The following is a 21856-nucleotide window of genomic DNA, read 5'->3' as shown; positions in this document are numbered from 1 at the left end:
CCAAAATACAAAGAGGAAGGTTCCCTAATGAGCCACTTATCTGAAAACCAATGAAGTGATGCAATGGTACCAATGACCTAACATAGATCAGTCCGACGGACACATGATCTGCATTCAAGCTGGTGGCGAGATAGACTGGAGAACTCATGTGTATGTCTGCCTATATACCCCTAATGCAAGCAAGCTGAGGTCATGCATCAGATGCATGTCCTCAGGAAGGTAAAGCTTTGGTACCCCAGTCAGAGGTCAGCAGATGAAAACCCATATGTTAAGAATACTGCAACAGTGATTTCAGTCAGGACATTATATGTGATGCATAATGTATGCAACTGGAAATGGGTTAATATGGTTTCTTTTCTTTTATTAATGTATGTTTATATATGTCTTAAGTAATAATTTAATAAAGGTGTTTAAAAAAAGACACACAAAACAGGGGGATCCATGGGCAGACAAGCTGAGATGACTGCAAGATGCACCTTGACAGATGCATAAATTAAGCCATCATTGAGTAGATCACATAAATATTTCAAAACCAGAGGGATAGACACCACATTGGGCTCTCTGAGATCAGTTAGGTATCACCTACAGAAAATCTCTTTCACTTGTAAATGTAAGATGTTCTAGCTGCATGTTTTCTTGCCTCCTTTAAAACCTGCTGTACATCCTCATGGAACAAGCACCTAAAGGTATCAAGACAGAATCATCCAAGTTGTCAGTATCAACTGCACAAAGATGAGGTGCACCAGTCACCCCTGACACTATGGGAGCAGATTCAGAGTGTGAGGAAGGTTTTAGTAATTGCCCATGGCCAATTCCATTAAAAGGGAGAACCAACTCTGCCTGGGGCAAAAAGGGGTCACCACAATGTTTTTTAGTGATTCTTTTTCAATCTTCATAAGTACCTTGAGTACTGGTGAAAAAGATGGAAATGCATGAAGGAACATTCCTGTCCAACGGAACAAGAAAGTTTTGTCCTCCAAACATATCTACAAGGATGTTTTGAACAGAATTATTTCCAACCATCTATTCTGAAAGGAGTTGAATATAACTATTTGAAGTGTTCCCACATCTATACCAAATCCAGGCAGACCTCTGTCCTGAGTTTTCACTCATGAGGGTATGTTTGGGATCTGCTTAGTCTGTCTGTGAAGATATGTGAAGGCTGCCAGCCTAGCCAGATAGAATTTTGTAGATAATTCTGTCATTTATAAATATTAATGTAAGCCACATGCTTGTTTTCTCTTTGTTAAATGTTGAACTTAAAAAAATGTAACCACACTGCACTCTGCTGGAGGAAAGCTGATAAATCAAGCATTGTATAATTGTTTGATCTCAAATCTCGAAGCCGAGATGTCTGGATGAAGGAATTTTTGCTACCGTTTTGAGACCAGCGTTAATTGCAAGAATTTGCATGTATAATGTCTTTTACTGCTGTAGCTTACTGACCAGGTGCAAGATCAAAAGGGCTGCTAAACTCTGAATTTCTGTTATCCTGGGAACCAGAGAAAAAGTTGATGTAATCTGAAATGAGTCAGTAGTACTATGTTATCAATTTAAGGGACAGAGAGACTCAGGGCATTTTGCAGTTGTCTTGAGAACATCCAACTCACCAGCACTACTTTGCTCTATATGTGAGTTTATTTTAGAACTGTGTTTGTGCTTAGTTATAGATAGGAAACAGGAAGTCTAGTCTAGCTGTTTTCTGTACTGTCAGAACTTTTCTACCGTATTAAGTATTTCTCTGTGATCTCTGAACTCTTGAATAGCACTGTGTAGTAAGAAGTACTGTCTTGTGTTTTTATTATTTATTATTAAATATATTTGTAAACCTTTCAACTGTGGCTATTTTATGTAGAGATAATTTAAGCTCTAGAGTACATTGCATGTATTTAGTGATACTGTACAAAGCCACTCCAAATAGTCTTGCTGTTCAGTCACACTTACAAGTTGGATAATAATAATGCACAGTAATAATTGGACACCCTTTAGTAAGGGCCTTTTTAGTAGCTGATAAATAAGGATCCTGGTGGCAGTGATTACTACCTTATAGTCTGGACAGAAGGGGGACAGCTAGTGAACCTGTGCCAGCCGTCCCCGGGACTGTCTGTGTGGCTGTATATAAATCATATCTCACAGTGTGTGTGTGTGTGTGTGTGTGTGTGAGCTACTTGGCCAGGGACATGAAGTAATGGTTGGATAGAGAGAGTGCTAGGAGGACTTGGCCTGGGGACCTGGCTAAGGACCCCACTCTATAGCTGTGCCAGTGAGGATTCTTATTGGGGATCTGGAGAGAAAGGGATAAACCAGCCCCAGACTGATTGTGATCTCTGTGTGCTCTTAAGGGAAACTGTACTTTACTGTGTGTGTAATTTGTTATCCTTCTCAATGTGGACACCCCTCACTGGTGTTACTGGTGGGGATTGAGGCTCCTTGATTGCTGGGCCAGTGCATGGATGTCACACTGTCTGCCACTATATTTTGTTTTGAAGTGATGTATGAGGCCTTAATTATCAGAGAATGCTGTCAGGCTAGCTCTAAGGCTACCACTGCCAACCGGCCAAGAGGGTATGACCTTGTACCCCCTTGTCTGTTCAGGTATCACGTGACTGTGGTGTCGCCTGTGAACAATAAAAGGGGACCTGGAGACCATAACTGGTGAAGAACTTTTAAGGTCTGAATCACTGTTAACATTTCTTTGACATTTATGAGCTTTACAGTGACTGAGAGACCCATTCACCCTGAGCTTGGCCTCCCTTGTACAGTGCCCCCTTTACAAAGGCTGATTAAACTAAGGTCTGGATAAAGAAGGGTAAGGTTCGGGTCTGGATTAAGAATGGTAGATATGGATTGAAAGGCATCTGATCCCTACATCCCTGTAACTCGAGTTTCACAAAAAACAGCACTGGTACCTGGAAACCTAAGGGATGCAGATGCTGGGTCCAACAACTGTTTAAGTACCACTGAATCTTTCTCATGTGGAGTTTGGCCAGTGGCGTCATGAGGATCACTGATGTCATGAGGCCTAGAATTTTGAGACACTCTTACAGAGGCAGCTTCTTGAAGACAGAAATCCCTGAAAATGTTCTGAAAGGTAAGGACACAGGCTATATGTTTTGTTCTTCTGGGTCCATCATATACCCCAGGAAGACCATTCTTTGTGAGGGTGAGAGTCAGGACTTTTATAGATTCAACTTGAAGTCGGGAGAAATTGGAATTTGATGCTAAGCATCCTACAGATATAAACTCACCATGGAACAGTTCTCTGGAAGAAGGGATATGGACAGTCTGCAGGCTGAGCATTTTGACTATGGGTACTTTCCAAAAGGTATTCAGGTGTGACAAATCTTAAAACTGGTCTGCACTATAGATCCTTTATGGGGACCAAAAAGATTCTGGTGTAAAATCCTTTTCCTTTTTGAGGTGCAGGAACTGGGTCTATAAATCCTGCTTGCAAAATATGAGAGAGTACTGGAGAGAACAGATGTGTTTGGTCTGGCAAGTGCGGGGAGATGTCCCTTAAGGGAGGATGATTTTCTGTCCACTCCCAAGAGTATCCTCACTGAAGTACTCTCAGCAAACATTTGTCTGAGACTATTTGTGTCCAGGCTGCTTGTGAAGACCTTGGAGAAGGGGAAAGGGGAGGATGACAGAAGGAAATGACAGGGTGCTCCCTTGTCTTGGCAAAGTTCATAGGTTGGTACTAGGCTATCTGCCCTAGGGCCTATACAAGCCTAGCCAAACAATTCTCCGGATATTTCTTCCCACAATATTTATTCCCTGGACCTCTGTTTAGCAGACGACTGACGTGATCCCCAGGGTGAATTTCCTATCTCCCATCCAACTGTCAAGATTCCTTTTGAAGAGGTCCAAGGAGACACTCTGCTTGACATGTATGGGCAGTCTATTGCAGAATATGGGGAGTCTCTGGGTCAGGAACCTATCCCTCCAGCATGTTTTCTTCATTGTGATGACAAGGTTTAGATCCTTGGAGCGTGTGGCTCTGAGGGATTGGGATTTCTTTAAGTGGAGCATGTCCAACAGCTCAGGGTTTGACATGGTCTTGTATGTTAAGCAGAGATCGCCTCTGAGCATACGATATGCCACAGAGTATAGCTGGAGATTTTTTTAGACTGTCAGCATAGGGCATCTGGTTTAGGCCTGTGATTCTTTTAGTGAGGTATTTCTACGGCCTTTCCAGCTGTTGCAGATGTCTTGTGAGGTACATACCAAATGGGACATTTCACTCTATAATGGGTCTAATGAGGGATGAGTACAGTGGGACAATGACCTCCTTTTTTCTGGATGAAAAGCCCTTAGTGATGAAGTGTGCCACATAGAAGGATTTCCGGACTGTTGTGGAGATGTGGTTATTGAAGGTGAGACTGCTGTCCACCTGTATCCCCAAGTCTCTCATCACACTTTTGGTGTTTAGTGCACTGCCATCTATGTGATAATTAATGGGTACATGTTTTTTCCCAAAGGGGATAACTATACATTTCTTGGCATTAATCTTGAGCCCATGGCTCTGGCACCAAGCATCTGTTTCTGTAAGGCCCTTTTGTAGAATATCCACATCATTTGGGGATTCAATAATGGCTCCCAGTTTGCAGTTATCTGCAGACTTTGTTAGCCAGAGTCCCTTAGTGTTGGCCTGTACTTCAGAGAAGTAGATGCCAAACAAGAGCGGTCCCAGGACTGAACCCTGAGGTATTCCACTTGTCTGGAGCTGGATTTGGAGTCGGCTACTTTTACAGTCTGGGTCCTGTCAGTAAGCCAGTTGGCAACCCATCGAGTAACGTAGGGATTTTTGCCCTGCTTAGTAAGTTTATCTACGATTCCAGAGTGGGGGATGGTATCGAAGGACTTGGCGAGGTCCAGATAGGCTGTGTGGAACGTCTTCCCATTGTCCACAGCTCTGGAGCTGGATTTGGAGTCGGCTACTTTTACAGTCTGGGTCCTGTCAGTAAGCCAGTTGGCAACCCATTGAGTAACGTAGGGATTTTTGCCCTGCTTAGTAAGTTTATCTACGATTCCAGAGTGGGGGATGGTATCGAAGGACTTGGCAAGGTCCAGATAGGCTGTGTGGAACGTCTTACCATCATCCACAGCTCTGGAGACTGATTCAAAGAAGTCAATCAGGTTCAGGAGACAAGATCCGCCCTTCACAAACCCAAACTGGGTGGGGTCCAGTGTTTGAAGGTTGCCAATGTCTTTGTTTATATGTTCCATGATAATGCTTTCCATGCCCTTGCAGATCAGGCTTGTCAGACTGATGGGACGATAGTTCCCGGGATACAAGGTGGATCCCCCTTGTGGAGTGGGATAACTGTAGTTGTGCACCACTCAGTCGGCACAAAGCCTGAGGTGAGGCTATGATTAAACATGACACTTAGGTGAGGTGCCAGTTCATTTTGTAGTTCATGTAGTACACAGCCCGGGATGTCATCTGGTCCCATGAAGGCTGTATTCTTAGCTTTGGAGAGTGTGGTTTCTACCTGTGTGGCCATGATTACAGGAATTTGGCAATCTTTTGGTAATGAGATGGGCCCTTTAGGGGGTGAGAGGGAGGTGAAGTTGGCACTAAAATTGATCTGCCAGGATATTGGCAATATCCTTGGGATCAGTATATTTAATGCCATTCTGTTGTAGCTCAGAGCAGGTCTGAGCACTGCCATTTAGATTCTTGACATAACTATAGAATGCCTTGTGATTGCCTTTGGAATCTCTGGCAATTTTATTTTTGTAACTAGCTTTGGAGGATTTTATGAGGGAACTCGGCTTCTTACTGAGGCTGGTAAGGGAGTTTTTTGCATCTTGGGGTTTTCCTTTTTTCTGCAACAGTTTCTTCCTTCTGTTGTATAGCTTGTTTATGGCAGGGGACCACCAGATTGTCTTCCTTTTTTTGGAGGAGCACGCGCCTTGGTTCTATTTGGGATGGCACGATTCATGCACGAGTGGATGCGCCCATACAGTGCCTTAGTGTAGGATTCATCAGTCGTACTTTCAGCTTACGTCTGCATGGGTGCCATGAAGTTTGTCACTTCTGACTTAAGTAGCATGAAGTTGGCTTTGAAGAAGTTTTTTACATAGGTTTCCTTACTGGGGGTGGGGGGTGGATGTCAAAGGTGATTTTCTTATGGTCAGACTTGACCAATGAGGGGGTGACCACTGGTGTGGAGCATCTCTCTCCAACGTTGGTGATGACCAGGCCTAGGATATTGGAGCCCCTGGTGGGACAATGGATTAGTTGATCCTGGGCATTGGAATTTATGAATTCCAAGAACCGTTGGGAAAAGGTGTTGGTACCAGAGTAGTTTTCTCAGTTAATGGCAGGGTAGTTGAAATCACCCAGTATTAGGGTGTTTGGTTGTATCTTAATATTTTCCAGTATGTTTAGAAAGGTGTAGTGAGAATCTTGGGGCATGGTGGGGGATTGGTAGCAAGTTACAATTTGGATTGCAGTCTTAGCTAGTGTTAGTTGCACCTGGAGAACTTCAGATGCAATTGTGTTGGGCAACTAGCCTGGAGGTGTGAATATCCTCGGTGAATATGGACACTCCTCCACCTTTAATGTTTCAGTCTTGATTTGGTGGCCGAAAAGTGGGGTAAGAGTTGTAGCCTAGTATTGCAGGGGTGCTCTCTGGAGTCTTGAAACAGGTCTCAGTTACTGCACAGATATCGATGTTTTCCATTTTTAGGAGTGCCTCGAGAGAGTGCATTTTGAGGTTTACACTTCTAGCACCGAGTAGCATTACCTTCAGATTTTGCATGCTTGTATCTGTTATGGAGGTGGTTTTGCCCTTTGAACCTTGCCTAAAAAAGGCACTATAGGGGTGGCAAGAGCTTTAGCCAGTAACCTGAATCCCGGGGGTGACAGGTGCAGACCATCACTGGCAAAGCATCGTGGTTTGTCGATCATGTCTTCCCAGACAGACAGATACACCAGAAGCTTAGCCAATTGTTGAAGTCAATCATTTTGTCCTTATACTGTGGTATCATTCTGGGCGAAAGCAGGATGTTACTCAGGGCTAGGGTCATACCTGCCAGGGCCACATGATCAGAGATCTCTTCCATATCTCTTTTCATGTAGTCCAGGGAGGTATGTCCAAATATCAAAAAACCCCATCAAAAACTAGGTATGCTCTACCGACAAAATCATTACCTTACACCTGCCACTAAAATCACTCTTTCTACTTCCTTTCTTATCCCCTCCCTTCTCTACGGAGCTCCACTCCTAACTAATCTACAGTCCTCTCTAATAACGCAACTTTCCTCTTGCTATAACAAAATCGCCAAATTCGCTACCAGTCACAAATCCTCCAGCCACCACTGTTCCTCTCTCCCAAAACTAAAATGGCTAGAACTACCCAATCACCTCACCTACACCCAACTAAGTCTTGCACACAAGCTCATTTTCAACCCCTCCCTCTGTCCCTCCCTTTCTACTGCTTTTAAAATGCACCTACCTGATAGAGTATTAAGGTCTAACAATCAAAATCTACTAGAAATCTACATACCAACTCGTCCCCCAGGAAAAAATCTTCTATCCTATAGCCTAGCACGCCTCTGGAACTCCCTACCACCATCCATTCGCACAACCTGTAACCACTTCATTTTCAAAAAATCTCTCCATTCACATCTACTATCTCAGTGTGAATGCTCATGTTCCCACCCCACATAACTAACATTGACAATGTCCATCTTCCTCCCTTCTCCTGCTTACACCAGAAATTTACTATTATTTTCATCTAACTCCTATATTATTATTATTATTTCCTATGGTATTTCCAAAAATTCACTTGGCTGCACCTCCTAATGTGTATGCTTCCTAATATATAATGTCTTTTCAGTATTTACTTTGCAACATTCCTCTATTAGTCTGTATCCTATGCAAGTTTCATCACGTCTGTATTACCTCTAATGTCCATGTACTACTGCAATTGTTTGTTTGAATCTTAATTTTTGTATAATAACTTACTGTAACCTAGATTATTTTGGAGCTTTTCTCCCCAGGACTCCATTGAAAATGGGTTCATTTTGGCCCAATGGACTATCCTGGTAAACCAACTGCAAATAAAATAAAATCACTCCAACATGGACAATGACAGAGTCGTATCTGTACTTGTTGTGGAGTGACTTGAGTACATGAGTTATGTGGCAGATCCTGGCATCCGACAGGTAGCTGACTGTAAATTCTCCTTGTTCAGCCTGGTGAGTGGGATATCAGTGTGCCTGACTATAAACTCACCTATGACTAAAGTGTTGGGTACATTGTCTTGCCTTAGGGGCTGTTGTTGGATGGCACACAGGTGTTGTGAGCTATGTGTCACTTTGGTTGTGACTGGTGTTTCAGCTTCGGAGGTCCTTGCTGCTTGGGCAGGTTAATGTTAAGGGCCTCTGCATATGTGGGTTTAGTGTTGCTACGTGTGGGTGTTGATGGTGTGGGTTTGAAGGGCTATGTGTTATTTGGGGTGTAGTGCAGGTGTTAACATCCTCTTGACTGTCTAGCACAATCTTGGCTGGAGAGAGCTTTGCTTCCAGTTTGGCTATGTAAGTGCCTCTCTCACAGGTTGTGGTGTTGTGTGGTAGGAGAAGAGGGTTGTCTGTATACATGAGGCAGTTGCTGCATTGCCCCAGTATGCCAAGATTCACCAGGTGGACAGGACAAATCACTGGAAGCTGACCTTTGGACATGCCTGTTTAGGTGCTTTTTTGTAAAGTACAAGAGCTGTTTTCCCTTACCTTTGCAAGGTACTTTGCAATTATAGGCTGTTTAGTGCCTATGATTAATTTATCCTTATTAACGAGGAGAGTTGAGTGCTTGTATCAGTTTAAGGCTTCCTAGTGCTTTAAAGCAGGTTCTAGAGCAAGTGCTAGTCACAGGGGTTCAGACTTTAGTGCTACTACTGAGAAACCAGCTAGTTCTAAGGGAAAATTTGAAGAGCAGACTTTCTGGCACCTGGAATAGTTTAACCATAGCCCCGCAGTGCTGCACGATGTGAAAAATGCACAAACATTCTTTAGCAGGAGAATGATCTTTTTTGGGGAAGGAACCCCCTTTATTTGTTTTGGAAGCATCATCCTCCTGTCATTTCCTCTTGGTACCCTGATTCTTGTTGGTCTGGGAATTTTGTTTGTTTTGTCTTTTGAAGTTGTACACCTTGTTAAGGGGAAAGTACAGTTTTGTACCTACCATAACCGTAGATGTTCGAGTGTAAACACTGCTGCAGTCATCACACGAGTTATCCTGCCGTCAGGCAGTCCCGCAGTCGGCCTGAGTTCCAAAGTCTTGGTCCGGCGTCGGTTGCCGTCGCCTCCTCCCTGACGTCAGTCCGACAGGGGTATAAAAGATGCAGCCGACGCCATTTTCTTCAGTTTTTCTTGCCCCAGATGTCAGGTGCCCCCAAATATGTAGGCAATTCAAATTGCTAGTAAAAAATACAAAAGAAAAGCAAACAACCATTTTTAGTTACCAGAAAATACTCCCCATAGGTAATAAAGGGTAGATGCCCTAGGTAAGTACCAGAAAGTAAGAGGGGAAGGAGGGAGGGTAACCTGGACTGCAGCAGTGTTTACACTCAAACATCTACATTTATGGTAGGTACAAAACTGTACTATGTTCATCATGTTACACTGCTGCAGTCATCACACTTGGGTGGAATCCCAAAGCTGAGGTAGGGAGGTTGGATCTATAAGGCATTAGGGGTGGCTATAAGGCCCTGCAGTACAGCAGTGGTGAAGCCAGCTCTGGATTTGGAGTATAAAGGCAAATGGTAATGTTTGGTGAAGGTATGCACAGAACTCCATGTTACTGCTTCCAAAATATCCTTGGTAGGTACTCCTCTGAGGTAGGCAGTTGAAGTGGCTGTTGCCCTGGTGGAGTAAGATCTAATGCTGCTAGGTACAGGTTTCCCATGGTGGGTATAGCGAAAGGTATACAGTGTCCTATCCATTTTGAAATAGTCTGCTTTGAAATGGCTTTTCCCTGTGCTCCTGCAGCGTATGCTACCAATAATTGCTCAGTTTTGCTGAAAGCTTTGGTTTTGTCCAAGTAGAAGCGTAACGGTCTGTGAATGTCCAAAGAATGTAGTAGTCTCTCCCCTTTGTTCTGTGGTTTTGGATAAAAAGTTGGCAAGTGAATAGTTTGGTTTAGAGCCACACTTGATACCACCTTTGGCATAAACGTAGGGTTAGTTCGTAAATACACCCTGTTCTGGTGGAAGATGAGGAAAGGTCCCACTGCCATTAGTGCCTGTAATTCTGAAACTCTTTGTTCTGATGTTATTGCCAGTAGCAGAGCAGTTTTCCAAGAGATGTATTTTAATTCTGCTGTGTTAGCTGGCTCAAAAGGTGGTAAAGTTAATTTTTCCAAAACAAAGTAGAGGTCCCAATTGGTGTGGGTGCTCTACGGGGCAGTCTTGTGTTTTTAGCCCGTCTGAGGTATTGAGCAAAGGATTAGAAAAAAATGGTGGATCCCTGTTGTAATGAGCAGAGATAGCAGAGGCGTGGATCTTGATGGATGAAAAAGAGAGGTCCTTGTCCAGCATCTCAGTTAAGTACTGCAGTATCTGAGGAATGTTTGGGACAAGAGGGTCAAGGCTGTGCGCTTGGTTCCAGGCACAGAATCTCTTCCATTTATCCGAGTATGCTTTCCTGGTGCTAGGCCTTCTGGCCTCCAGAATGACATCCATAACAGCTTTGGAGAGAGGCGTTGCTTGCTTGACTAAGGAATTTTCCATGCAGCTAGCTTTAAGGTCTTTAGCTGGCTGTGAAGTATCTGATTGTTGTGCTGTGTCAGCAGCTGTGGGATTTGAGGCAAAATCCACGGTGGTTCTTGTGCTAAGTTCTTTAAGATTGGGTACCAGTGCTGGCGTGGCCAGTCTAGTGCAATCAGGATCATTTTTGGCTCTTCCTGCCTGGCTTTTATGAGTACCTTTGGAATGAGAGGTAAAGGAGGGAAAGTGTATACTTGTAGTTTTTTCCAGCTGAATGAGAGGGCATCCACTTTCCATGCTTGTGGATGGTACCTCCTTGTGCATAATTTCTGTAATTGGCAGTTCTTTGGGGAAGCACACAGATCTATGTCCGGGTTCCACCATTTTTGTGTTATCATTCTGAATATTTGTGGGTTCAGTTCCCATTCGTGTGGGTCCGTAATGTTTCTGCTTAGGTCGTCTGCCAGTGTGTTTTTCTCTCCTGGCAGGAACTGTGCTTGCAGGTGAACGTGGTAGTTTAGAGCTGTGTTCCACAAGGTCATAGCTTGTCTGCAGAGGGGGTAGGAGTGCGTGCCCCCTTGCTTGTTTATGTACCACATAACTGTGGTGTTGTCTGTCTATTAGTAATTGTCCTGGATGCAGTAGGTCCTTGAAAGCTATAATAGCATTTTGTACAGCTAGCATCTCTTTTTGATTGATGTGGAGATGTCTTTGCTCTGTGGGCCACTCGCCCTGGATACATTTTCCTGCCATGTGTGCTCCCCAGGCGTAATCCGATGCATCTGTTGTCAGTGTTTTCCTGGCTATGGGTTGAGTGAAATGCTGTCCCTTGTTAAGGTGACAAGCTTGTGCCCACCGTCGAAACTCCTGTTGTAGGCAAGGAATTAGTGGTATAACTGTTTCCAAACTTTGACAGTGTTGAGATCATACGCTCTTTAGGTACCATTGTAGTTTCCTCATATGCAGTCTGGCATATGGAATTAGCAGTATGCAAGATGCCATGTAGCCCAAGGCCTGCAGAATTTTTCTTGCAGGGAGTTGGGTCTTTGTTGCCATTAATTGAAAATATTGAGTCAGTTGTTTTTGCTTGTATGGTGTGAGATAAGCCATCTGGGCCATTGTGTTCAAGCTGGCACCCAGGAATATTATCTGTTGTGAGGGCACTAGTTTTGATTTCTTTTCGTTTACTGTGTACCCCAGGCAACTTAACTGTTTTACGTACGCCAGATGCTTTAGTAGAATGTCCTTGCTCTCTGCTTGAATCAGGCAGTCGTCCAGGTATGGATAAATTTGATTTCCTTTTTGCCTGCAAAATGCAATTACTGGTGCCAGGCACTTTGTGAAGACCCTGGGCGCAGTAGATAAGCCCAAAGGGCAGTGCAGAGAATTGATAGTGCATTGAACCTGCTAGAAATCTGAGGTATCTTCTGCAGTTTTGTCTGATAGGGACATGCAGTATGCCTCTTTGAGGTCCAAAGTCACGAGCCAAGCTTTCTTGCCCAGCATGGGAAGAAGCCGCTGTAGTGTCAACATCTTGAATTTCGGAACATCCAGTTAAGTGTTTAGTGTAGAAAGGTCCAGAATGGGTCTCCAGGCTTTGTTCTTTCTGGGAACCAGAAAGAGTCTTGAGTAAAATCCTTGTCCTTGTTCCTGTGGTGGTACCTTTTGAATAGCTCATGTCCATGAGTGTTGTAATTTGTTTTTGAGCCTCTGCCCATTGATTTGGTGGCAGATTTGGCATTCCTTTTAGCCATGGCAGGGTGTGAAAATGGAACCTGTAACCTTAAGATACAATGTTGAGAACCCATTTGTCTTTGGTGATGCAATGCCAGTTGTGATAAAAAGTGCCAGTTTTCCTCCTATGGGGGCTGCCAAGAGAGAGCTGTTTGGCAGCTGCAGTGGAAAGTCATTGAGGCTGTTTTTTATAAGGTTGAGGCCTGTCTTCCCCTTCTTTCTGGCCTGGTGTGCCCCATTGTCGAGGCCTGTAAGGGCCTTGTGTCTGACCTCTACCTCTTGGATGTCTGTATCTGCCCCTTTGAGGTCTATCTGTGACTGGAAAGGATCAATTCTTTGTTGGCCAATTTCTGCTAAAACGAGGAGGCTGAACCTGTAAGAAATCTTTCACCGTTTGCATAGATTTTGCCTTATCCTCCACCTTCTTTAATACCTCCTCTGCCTCAACTCCAAATAGCACATCCCGCTACAAAGGTGCATCCAATAATTTGACCTTAACATGATCTGGTAACGCATGTACTTTTAACCAAGCATGCCTTCTAATGACAGAGCCTGTAACTGCTGCTCTACAGGAGGCCTCTAAGGAATCAAACCCACATTGCAAAGTATGTTTTCCCACTTGTTCAGCTGCATGCAATAAATCCTGCATTTCTTTTAAGTTAGGAGGATCTGAATCTGGAAGCATCTTTTGTTTCAACTGAGACAGCAAAAATTGCTGATATTTTAGCATATAAAACTGGCAAATTCAAGGCTCTCATTGCTAAAGTTGCAGATGTATATACCTTCTTTCCCCATCTGTCTAATGCTCTGGAATCTCTGTCAGAGGGAACTGGGTTTTTTGCTGATGAGGCCTTAATCCCTTTGGGTCCCTGACAAATATTTTCAGGGTCAGCAACAGGGCTTTTGTACAGAAATTTGTGAGAGTCAGGGACTCTGTAATATCTATCAGGTTTCACTGGGGCTGGGGGTAAGGAGTCAGGGTTCAAACTGGATTCAGTGTACACATCATCCACAATGTCTAAAACTGGTGGGATAGCAAGGGGTCTGTGTTGAGGCAATAAAAGGAAGTCTCTGAGCCTTTTCTTGGATTCTGAGTAATCCTGGCCTTCCCAATGGAAATGCTCCCTCGTGGTATGTAAGGTCTCCCCAAAGGAGTAATCCTCAGGCGGAGAGGCTGATGGGATCGATTCCTCAGCAGCAGAATCCTCATAAGGGGGTAAAGAATATCCTAGGTCCGAGGAAGAGTCTGAGGAAATGGACACCTGGTCAGAAGATTCATAGTCTGCATCCTGTCTGGGCCTTTTATCAGGAGGGGGATGGGACCCCCTGATCAGGGTGATTAGATCCTCGGCCATTTTTAGCATTCGTTTCTTAGGCATGGAAGCCTGTCCTGGAGAGAGTTGTGTCTGTTTCTTTGCTTTTAAGGGGGGCTTAGACTTAGCAGAGGGTTTAATGGTTAACTGGGAAGGTCTGAAAACACCCTCTGTAGCTGTGGATTGCTCAGTAGGTTTAGGATCGGTAAGCTGAAGACCTAGTGTGTCCGAAGGCCCAGCCAGCTCCACGTGGGAGTCGGAGGCGGTCTGTGGTTCTGTGGAAGCGGTCGTCAGGGGCTGCATAGGCGCCTTGCTGCAAACCGGAGAACCGGCGACCGGCCTAGAAGAGGCCTCGTCGTCCGTTTTGGGCCTCGGATGCCTGTCCTTGTCCTTGCGCTTTTTATGCATTGCGGTCGTCGGAATTTCCGACGGCATGGTGTAATTGAATTTTCTACCAAAATAATGTCGGGCAAAATCAAACCGACATTTAATAGTGCGCTTGTTAAACCTAGCACAAAACCGACAACCAGTGACGTCGTGGTCAGGGCCTAGGCATGGAATACAATAGGAGTGGAAATCCTTATGAGGTATTTGCTTCCCACAAGAAATACAGTTATTAACTTTTACTGACATCAGTCTGAGGCAAGAAAAAGTTTCCCCAATGGGGTACTTAGCTTTTTTAGAAGACTTCAGTTCTGGATTCGGAATGAAAATGTCAGGAGTCGGCCGACCGGCACTTGCGAACTGCTTCTGCTTCGGGCACCGCGTGGCAAGAAAGACTGAAGAAAATGGCATTGGCTGCATCTTTTATACTCCTGTCGCACAGACGTCAGGGAGGAGGCGACAGCAACTGACGCTGGACCAAGACTTTGGAACTCTGGCCGATTGCGGGACCGCCTGATGGCAGGATAACCCAAGTGTGATGACTGCAGCAGTGTAACACGATGAACATCCTGGGAATATGAAACATTCTATATACCCCATTCATCAATTTACTTCGATCATCCCATTGGTTGATAATCTGGGTAGTAGAAGGACGAAACACAAATTCAGAACTTAAAGGGGCATTCAAAATCTTTTTTATATCCTCAGAAAAATTCTAGTTATGTAACCAAGCACACCTTTCTCAATACAATAGCAGCAGCTGCATTTCTAGAAAATGTGTTTGCTCCATCCAAGACACTCAAAGCATGTTCCGAAACCTGAGTCACATTAGAAATAATCTCATTCAAATAACACTTCTGTTCAGCAGGCAGAGAAGCACCAAAGTCATCTAAACTGTAAACATTTTGCAAAATAAATTTCTACATAAAGCCATGATAATTTAAAATTCTGAAAACTAAATTATTAGAGTAAGTCAACTTTTTACCCCTGAGATTTTAGCCCCTTGCCAATTTTTTTCCAGTGATATAGCATTAAGAAGAAGCCAACACTCTCGTTAGAATTGTCAGCTGGAGAAACTGCAGCTGGGTAAGCTCACAAAGGAGCAAACACAGCGACAAAAGTATAGTTGTGTAAAATCTTACCATAAGAGTAGACGTCCTTCTCTTCATTGCTGCAGTACTCTCTACAATAGGGGTCCCCTGCAAAGGGCAGCCAGATGTCCGGCCAGTATACCAAAGCCTTTTATTTTGTAATGGGTACAACATGTGTTGCACATATGCTACCCTTGTACGGTGTAAGGCATAAAGGTGATGTCCGGATGTACCACTCAGAGAAATGAAAAGCCCCAGTAGGAATGACAGCCCAAGGTTACTAGTAGGTAACAAGCACATCCAGAAGGGAAAAGAATCGGGGAGGAGGGAAGGAGCGAATACTGCAACAATGAAGAGAAGGACATCTACTGTTATGGTAGGATTTCACACAAATGTACTATGTTATTCCATATCACTATTGCAGTATTCTTTACAATGGGAAGAGTGCAATAGCACAGGAAGAAGATTAGGATGAGGAAGGGCCAGCACAGCCCTATAGGAAACCGTGGAGAATAGCCCTGGCAAAGCCAGCTCTGGTCCTAGAAATCACATCCAAATTAATAGTGCTTGGTAAAGGTTTGCACAGAAGTCCGGGTAGCTGCACCAGTTCTTAAATACTGTATTTTTACATATTTGTTTTTATTGATATGTGTATTGGCTTTTTTAATGAATTAGTATTTAATTAACTAACTGACTAAGGTATTTTACTGGCTGCGTGATTAAAATGTGATGTATAAATAAGCTTGTATTTTATTTGATTTTAACACTGATGAAGGGTTTGTGACCCAAAAGCTTTGTTGTTATTAATAACTACTATTGATATGCTGCAGAGTTTGTTTATTTTGTTTTTTACCGAGAAGAACAGGGCAAAGATAGTCAGACAGCACCTGGTTTGTCAAGAAAAGGAGGCTTCTGAGTAGGAGACGTTTGGGTAGCCTTAACAGGGGGAGCCCTTCTACCTCCCTTTTTACTTTTGGGGGAAGGGTGAGACTGTCTGCAGATAAAGGCAGTCTTGTTAGGGTAATTCCTCTGAAACATGGGAACAGGAGAAACACAAATATGCTTCAACTCACGTAAGGCCGTACCCTTTTTTGCAGGGACTTAACTCCACAGCAGCAGCACCACACAAATGCTTATTATCCAGAGGTGTATCCATAAGTTTAGGCTTGATATCATCAGGCAAAGGCTGAAATTTGAGCCAGGAATACCTCCTCAAAACAGATCCAAAAGCAGCAGCCCTAGATGAGGCATCAGCTGCAGCATAGTTGTATTTAATGGAATAGCAAGCTACTTCGGAGGATGTCTCTTGCAAGGCAAGAGCAGAGATCATCCCTTCAGAATTTGGAAGATCTGAAATGGCTTGGCAGGCCTGAGACAGAAGAGCCAAGACATAACTGGTTATGTGTGTCTGACAGTTCACAGCTCTTAAGGCTAGGGTAGCATAAGTATACACCTTCTTATCCAGTCTCTCCATGCTAATGCTGTCCTAATCACAAGAAGCAACTTAGTTGAAGGCAACAGTTTAGAGAGCTTATCAGAAGCCAGTGACACCACAGAAAGGTCAGCTGAGGGACACTTGTAAAGAACCTTGCAGTCATCAGGCACTTTATAACACCTTATCAGATTTCTTGGGAGCAGAGGGTTGGGAATATGGAGCCCATGAAGCAGTGGAAAAAGCATCCAGCAGGGCACAACAGAAGGAAAAGATGAGGGCCTAGGAGACTCCATCTGCAGAAGCTCGTAGTACCTCTTCTGAACATCTAACACCTGAGCACAGTCCCATTTGAAAGATTCCATCATTATGGAAAGAAAATGGTGTCAACCAAATGAAATCTCCTCAAAAGGAGAGTCAGGACTGACAGACTCATCTTCCTCAGAACCACAGTTTAATGGAGAAGGAATATGAGAGGAATAAGTCAGGGACTCTTTATGAGAATCATCATCATCAGAGAATCCAGCTCCCTAAGCCTATTACAAGGGGTAGAAGACCAAGGAAAAGCATGGAATAGAACCCCCCCGTGGATGCTTCAGATCCATAAGGGCATTAAACAGGCCTTGAGTGAAGCTTTGCCAAACAGTCTGAGGATCTTTAGTACCAGAATTAAATGTGTTTAATCTTCTGCTTCTTTTTAAGCAGAATGTCAGCCTTAAACAAACAATTTAGGAAACTCTGACCCCTGACAACACTCTATAAATCATAGTCAGAACCTCTTCCTTCACTAATATCTGAGGAACACTCCTAGGCCCTTCAGTAGTGAACAGCCACAGTTTCCCCTATACATTTGAAGCAGGCATCTGCAAGACCTTCATGAATGTCTGTGAAGTTGGCTCCATGCCAGCCTCCGAAGCGGTCACTGCAGAGGAATCCAAGAAGAAAACTGGATGACCCTCCAGACTTTCACCACTCTCAAGAAAGACATCCAGTGGAGGTAGTACAGCCAAAGAATCAACCAAGATTTCTTTGTCTTCTTCCTAGACGGCTGACCCCCAGGCCAGGAAGATCCTTCCAAAGTGTCTTTAGCCACTAGTTTAAGTCATTGTTTCTCCAAGTAAATTCCAAGGGAAGAAAGCAGACTACACAATGTCTTAGGGATGAAAGATTGACAAATCTCAAGACGTATGACCATGGGAAGTGCCTAAACAGAACAAATGCTGCTCTTTATGATCTTTATTGGGAATGTCTCCCCTGCACTGGTATTTCCTCTTTCTCGGTGAAATGAAACCAACAACCAGAACAAGGCAAAACAAAGATAAGAAAATAATAATTAAAAAACAATGGGGCACTTATGTGAAAGCGGTTTGGTAACCGGCAGACAAACGAGCATGTAACTGACGATCAAACACAGTGTTTGGACTGGCGGCAAAGAAGTTCTGAGGATGGTACATCCAGATGTGACCTTTATGCCGTATGCAGTGCACGGGGAGCATACATGTGACCTACAGTGTGCCCATTATAATCTAAAGGCTTTAGTATACTGGCCGGACATTGGGTTGACCTTGGTAGGGGATCCCTATTGTAAAGAATATGGCAATAGTGATAATGGAAGGACATATCAGAACATACCAGAGTACACCTTGTATTTCCTCATAGCCTTTTTTTTTAGGAACTGGGTCACTAGTCAGTGGGGTTTTGCATGCAGTTTTATAGATATCTTCAAAGTTTAACACAGGAGGAACAGCCAAAACATTTGGAATCTCATCCTCAGTAAGATCATAAACTCTGCTAATCTCTGGAGTAGCTCCAGATTGCTTTCAGTCAAATACATCTCTAAACCTAGCTAGCATTTGGGGAGAGGTGAGTACTTGCTTAGGTTTTTCAACCTGTTCACTTTACGAAGAATCCGACTGGATGAACACTGTGTTCATTACACTCTGCATCAGCACCCCCATCAAAATCTGTGGTCATACTCATCCTGGACAGGAGGACAGTCAGCAAGATTAGCGGACTCTAAACAAGCTTAGCTAAAGGACCAGTTATTGTTGTACAGAATTAAAAATCTACCATCTCTCATAAGATTTATTTAATTTTCAAAGTAAATAACTTGTATATATTTTTTACATGAACATGTTTTTATACAGAAAAGGTGAATAGATTATATAAAAGAATCTATGTGCTTCAATTTGTTACTGCACAAAGAGATGCAAATAATGCTTTACTCAGACTTACTTTTATTTGTAGAGGTTTTAATAAATTTGTATTTTCAGTGTTTGTTTAGTTTTTAATAATAGGGGTAGTGCTTTTGAAACACTACTTGAAGAAAAAAGAACTTCTGTGAGGGTCTATATTATATTATTGAAAAGACAGGTCAGCGAATGGCACTTGCATTGAAAATGCCGTTTAGACAATTTGCTCTTTTGGGGGCTACACCCCCCACACCTCCGCTAATTATATATACCAACTCAGAGATCGCACTACAGTGAGGAAAGGGCAAATTTTCCGATCTTCACTGTACCGCAATCTCACTATGAACGGTTTGCTGAATGGCATTTTCAAAGTGCGTGCCATTCGCTGACTTGTTTCGATAATATGATATAGACCCCTTCTGCGACAATTAGAATTAAATGCTGCACACCAAACTTTTGATTGAATGATGAAATCAGTGTTTTAAAATTAAGACCTTTATAATTTTTTTGACATTCTTTGAATTTTGCATTAATCACATGACATTTATCACACAATTTAGTTTATGTTATTTAAAGAGTTGTGTTGAGCAGATTTTTCTGAAGAAGTGTGTGTGTTCTGCTTGGATGAAAACACTAAAAAAACATAAATGTTAATTGTAGAGATTTTTGTATCTACATCCCAATATGTTTTCCATCTATGGCACATATTTATTTTCTTTTTTACTAGTTTTATTTCCTATCTTCACACCGACTTGTTTTTGTGATATTCCTGTTTTACTCACTAGAAGAGTGTTTCTTTTATCAAAGAAGCTTAGAGTATCTGAAGTGTGTTTGCCCTTTTCAAGGCCATGGGGAAGAGTTAAGTTGCTTTTGAATTACCAGAAGCTCATCCTTGATTGATAGATCCATGGGGGAGGGTGCAACAATCCATGGCTCAATCACCTTTGCCCAAGGTACTCATTTAGACATGCATCTAAAAGTTTTACCAAACACTTGTCATTCGATAACAAGGATCACTGTCCTCATCTGTCTCATAAGAAATGGATAAGGCTATTCAGACTCTTCAAACATGAGACGAAGGTAACGTGGACAAGGTGTGACAGAGAGGCTTGCTAAGGTTGCTTGTATGATGACATCCCCTGGGCCAGCTCTCATTCTCAGAGTAGCATATTGAGGACAAGGGAACCAATGGGTGTGGCTGACAGTGGTAGACTTGACTGTCAGCAGTCACAATGACAAAAAGCACATAGGTAAAATCAATGGAAGTTTTCAAGATATGTATAAGAATTAAGATTCAAACTATGTTATCAGCAGAAATGAACTGCTAAGCTGAAATGGCAAGTGCTCTCATGCATATGGGGTGTCATGCCATGGTATGCACTGAAACACCAAGCAAGTGTACCCTGACAGCAGGAGCTTCCAAGAAATTCTGCCAGGTAGGGATGGAAGGAGAATATGAATAAAAGCAGAGGACCCATCAAGGAGGTTCACTGATGTTAAATCATAGGGTTCTAAGCCAACCCAAAACAAGGAGAAAAGATATTTGTCTACAATAAACTCCTAAACCTGTCTGTTTAACAGTTGCTGTAAGGTCATTTGAAGTTGGAATGTTTAAGCTACCAATGAGTCTAAGAAAGTGGAAAAATCACACAAGGTTTCTAACCTCAGGCAACTGCCAATGACCATTTGGCAAAGGTAGATGCAACAGATATAATGGATGGGTGGTTACTGTACACAGCAGCACTGACATTACTAAATAAGCCATGGAGTGCAATAAAAGAATCGTCCCCTGCTGCTACAGGAAGAGTCTAAGTGTAAAAACAGGGCATACCTCCAAGGCTATTGTATCTGAGAGTCTAAAGAACAACACTGCTTTATATGGAGCAAATCTGACATTTGTTTTCCATGAGTAAACAGGTTTAAAACCTTAACAGTGACAAAATATGATCAGTGGTACAAAAGAAGGACGGACTGAGTTCATGTACATTAACAAAAGCAAAGAAGAGTGTTTTAAGATTCTCATAAAACTTAGCACGTCCTAAAGGAGACTACACGAATTCCTACTTCACAAGGAATTTACAAACAGGTATTTAGCAGAAGGCAGTATACTCAGACAGCATTTAAACTCCTTAAATGAAGAGTCATTAGCAAGATGGCTCTCGAACCATGCAAGTGACTACTTCATCTAGTTACAAACTGAAGACATGGTAAATCATGGTAGTATAAACATTGCAAATACAAACAGAGGAAGAAAAAAAGTGATATGTGTGGACATCCTACGGCTAGGTCATGATGGTAGCACATTGCCTGTACAAACCACATGATGTTCTCTTGATAATATAGCTTAGAAAAAAGTTGCACATAGCCTCAATTTTATAACAGAGTCAGTAAAACAAAATCAGAAAAATTGCCTTACCTCAGACACCTTCTTCTTTATTTCGCTACACACAGTGTCACACTGCAGTTGTGACTCTCCTTTCTGAACCTTGCTGCACAATACTTCCTAAAATTAAAAACAGCATTAAACTATCTGTAGTATTTAGGTAACAGTTTAACCTTTACAGCACTGCAATACTACTTACTATACTGAGGAAGGAAACTCCAACCACTAGTGTGAGAGCCACTCTTGGCAACTATCAGAATTCCACTAGACAGAGTTCTAAATTACAGGAAATCAAACAATGACCCTAGGGTGAAATGGATACTCTGGTTTAAATCACAGGACAACCAGACAATACTATGAAAGAGAACAGCTCAACACATTATTGCTTGACACCTCCAGAGTCTACTTTTGAGTTGGCTTGCTGAGCATGTGCAAACCAATACACGAATTTCCTAAGGAGTCAGAAGCAATGCTTGCTCTGCCCTTCTCAAAGTGCAGATCAATTCAGAATGCCAGCTCTGTGGCAAATGGGGATAAAGCCCTGACTATGCCACAAGCAACCCACGTTTGACTAGTGACTTAGGGGCCTGTAGGAGCTAGTCAGGGAGAATG

The 21856-nt window shown here is 42.9% G+C and overlaps 1 protein-coding gene across 2 annotated transcripts in view; it reads right to left on the bottom strand.

The window, feature by feature from the left end:
- The window catches only part of NFXL1 (nuclear transcription factor, X-box binding like 1), a 1793512-nt gene that overhangs the window by 538657 nt on the left and 1232999 nt on the right, over nucleotides 1-21856 (bottom strand). For both annotated transcript variants that reach the window (XM_044062425.1, XM_044062424.1), the window contains exon 20: nucleotides 21278-21364. In XM_044062425.1, the coding sequence (XP_043918360.1) occupies nucleotides 21278-21364 (87 nt within the window). The remainder of the gene's footprint in view (nucleotides 1-21277; nucleotides 21365-21856) is intronic.

The sequence above is a fragment of the Protopterus annectens genome, chromosome 2.part1 (assembly GCF_019279795.1).
Source record: "Protopterus annectens isolate FY-2018-M chromosome 2.part1, PAN1.0, whole genome shotgun sequence".
Classification (NCBI taxonomy): Eukaryota; Metazoa; Chordata; order Ceratodontiformes; family Protopteridae; genus Protopterus; species Protopterus annectens.
The sequence above is the reverse complement of the archived record's forward strand: the minus strand, read 5'-3'. Positions and strand labels throughout refer to the sequence as shown.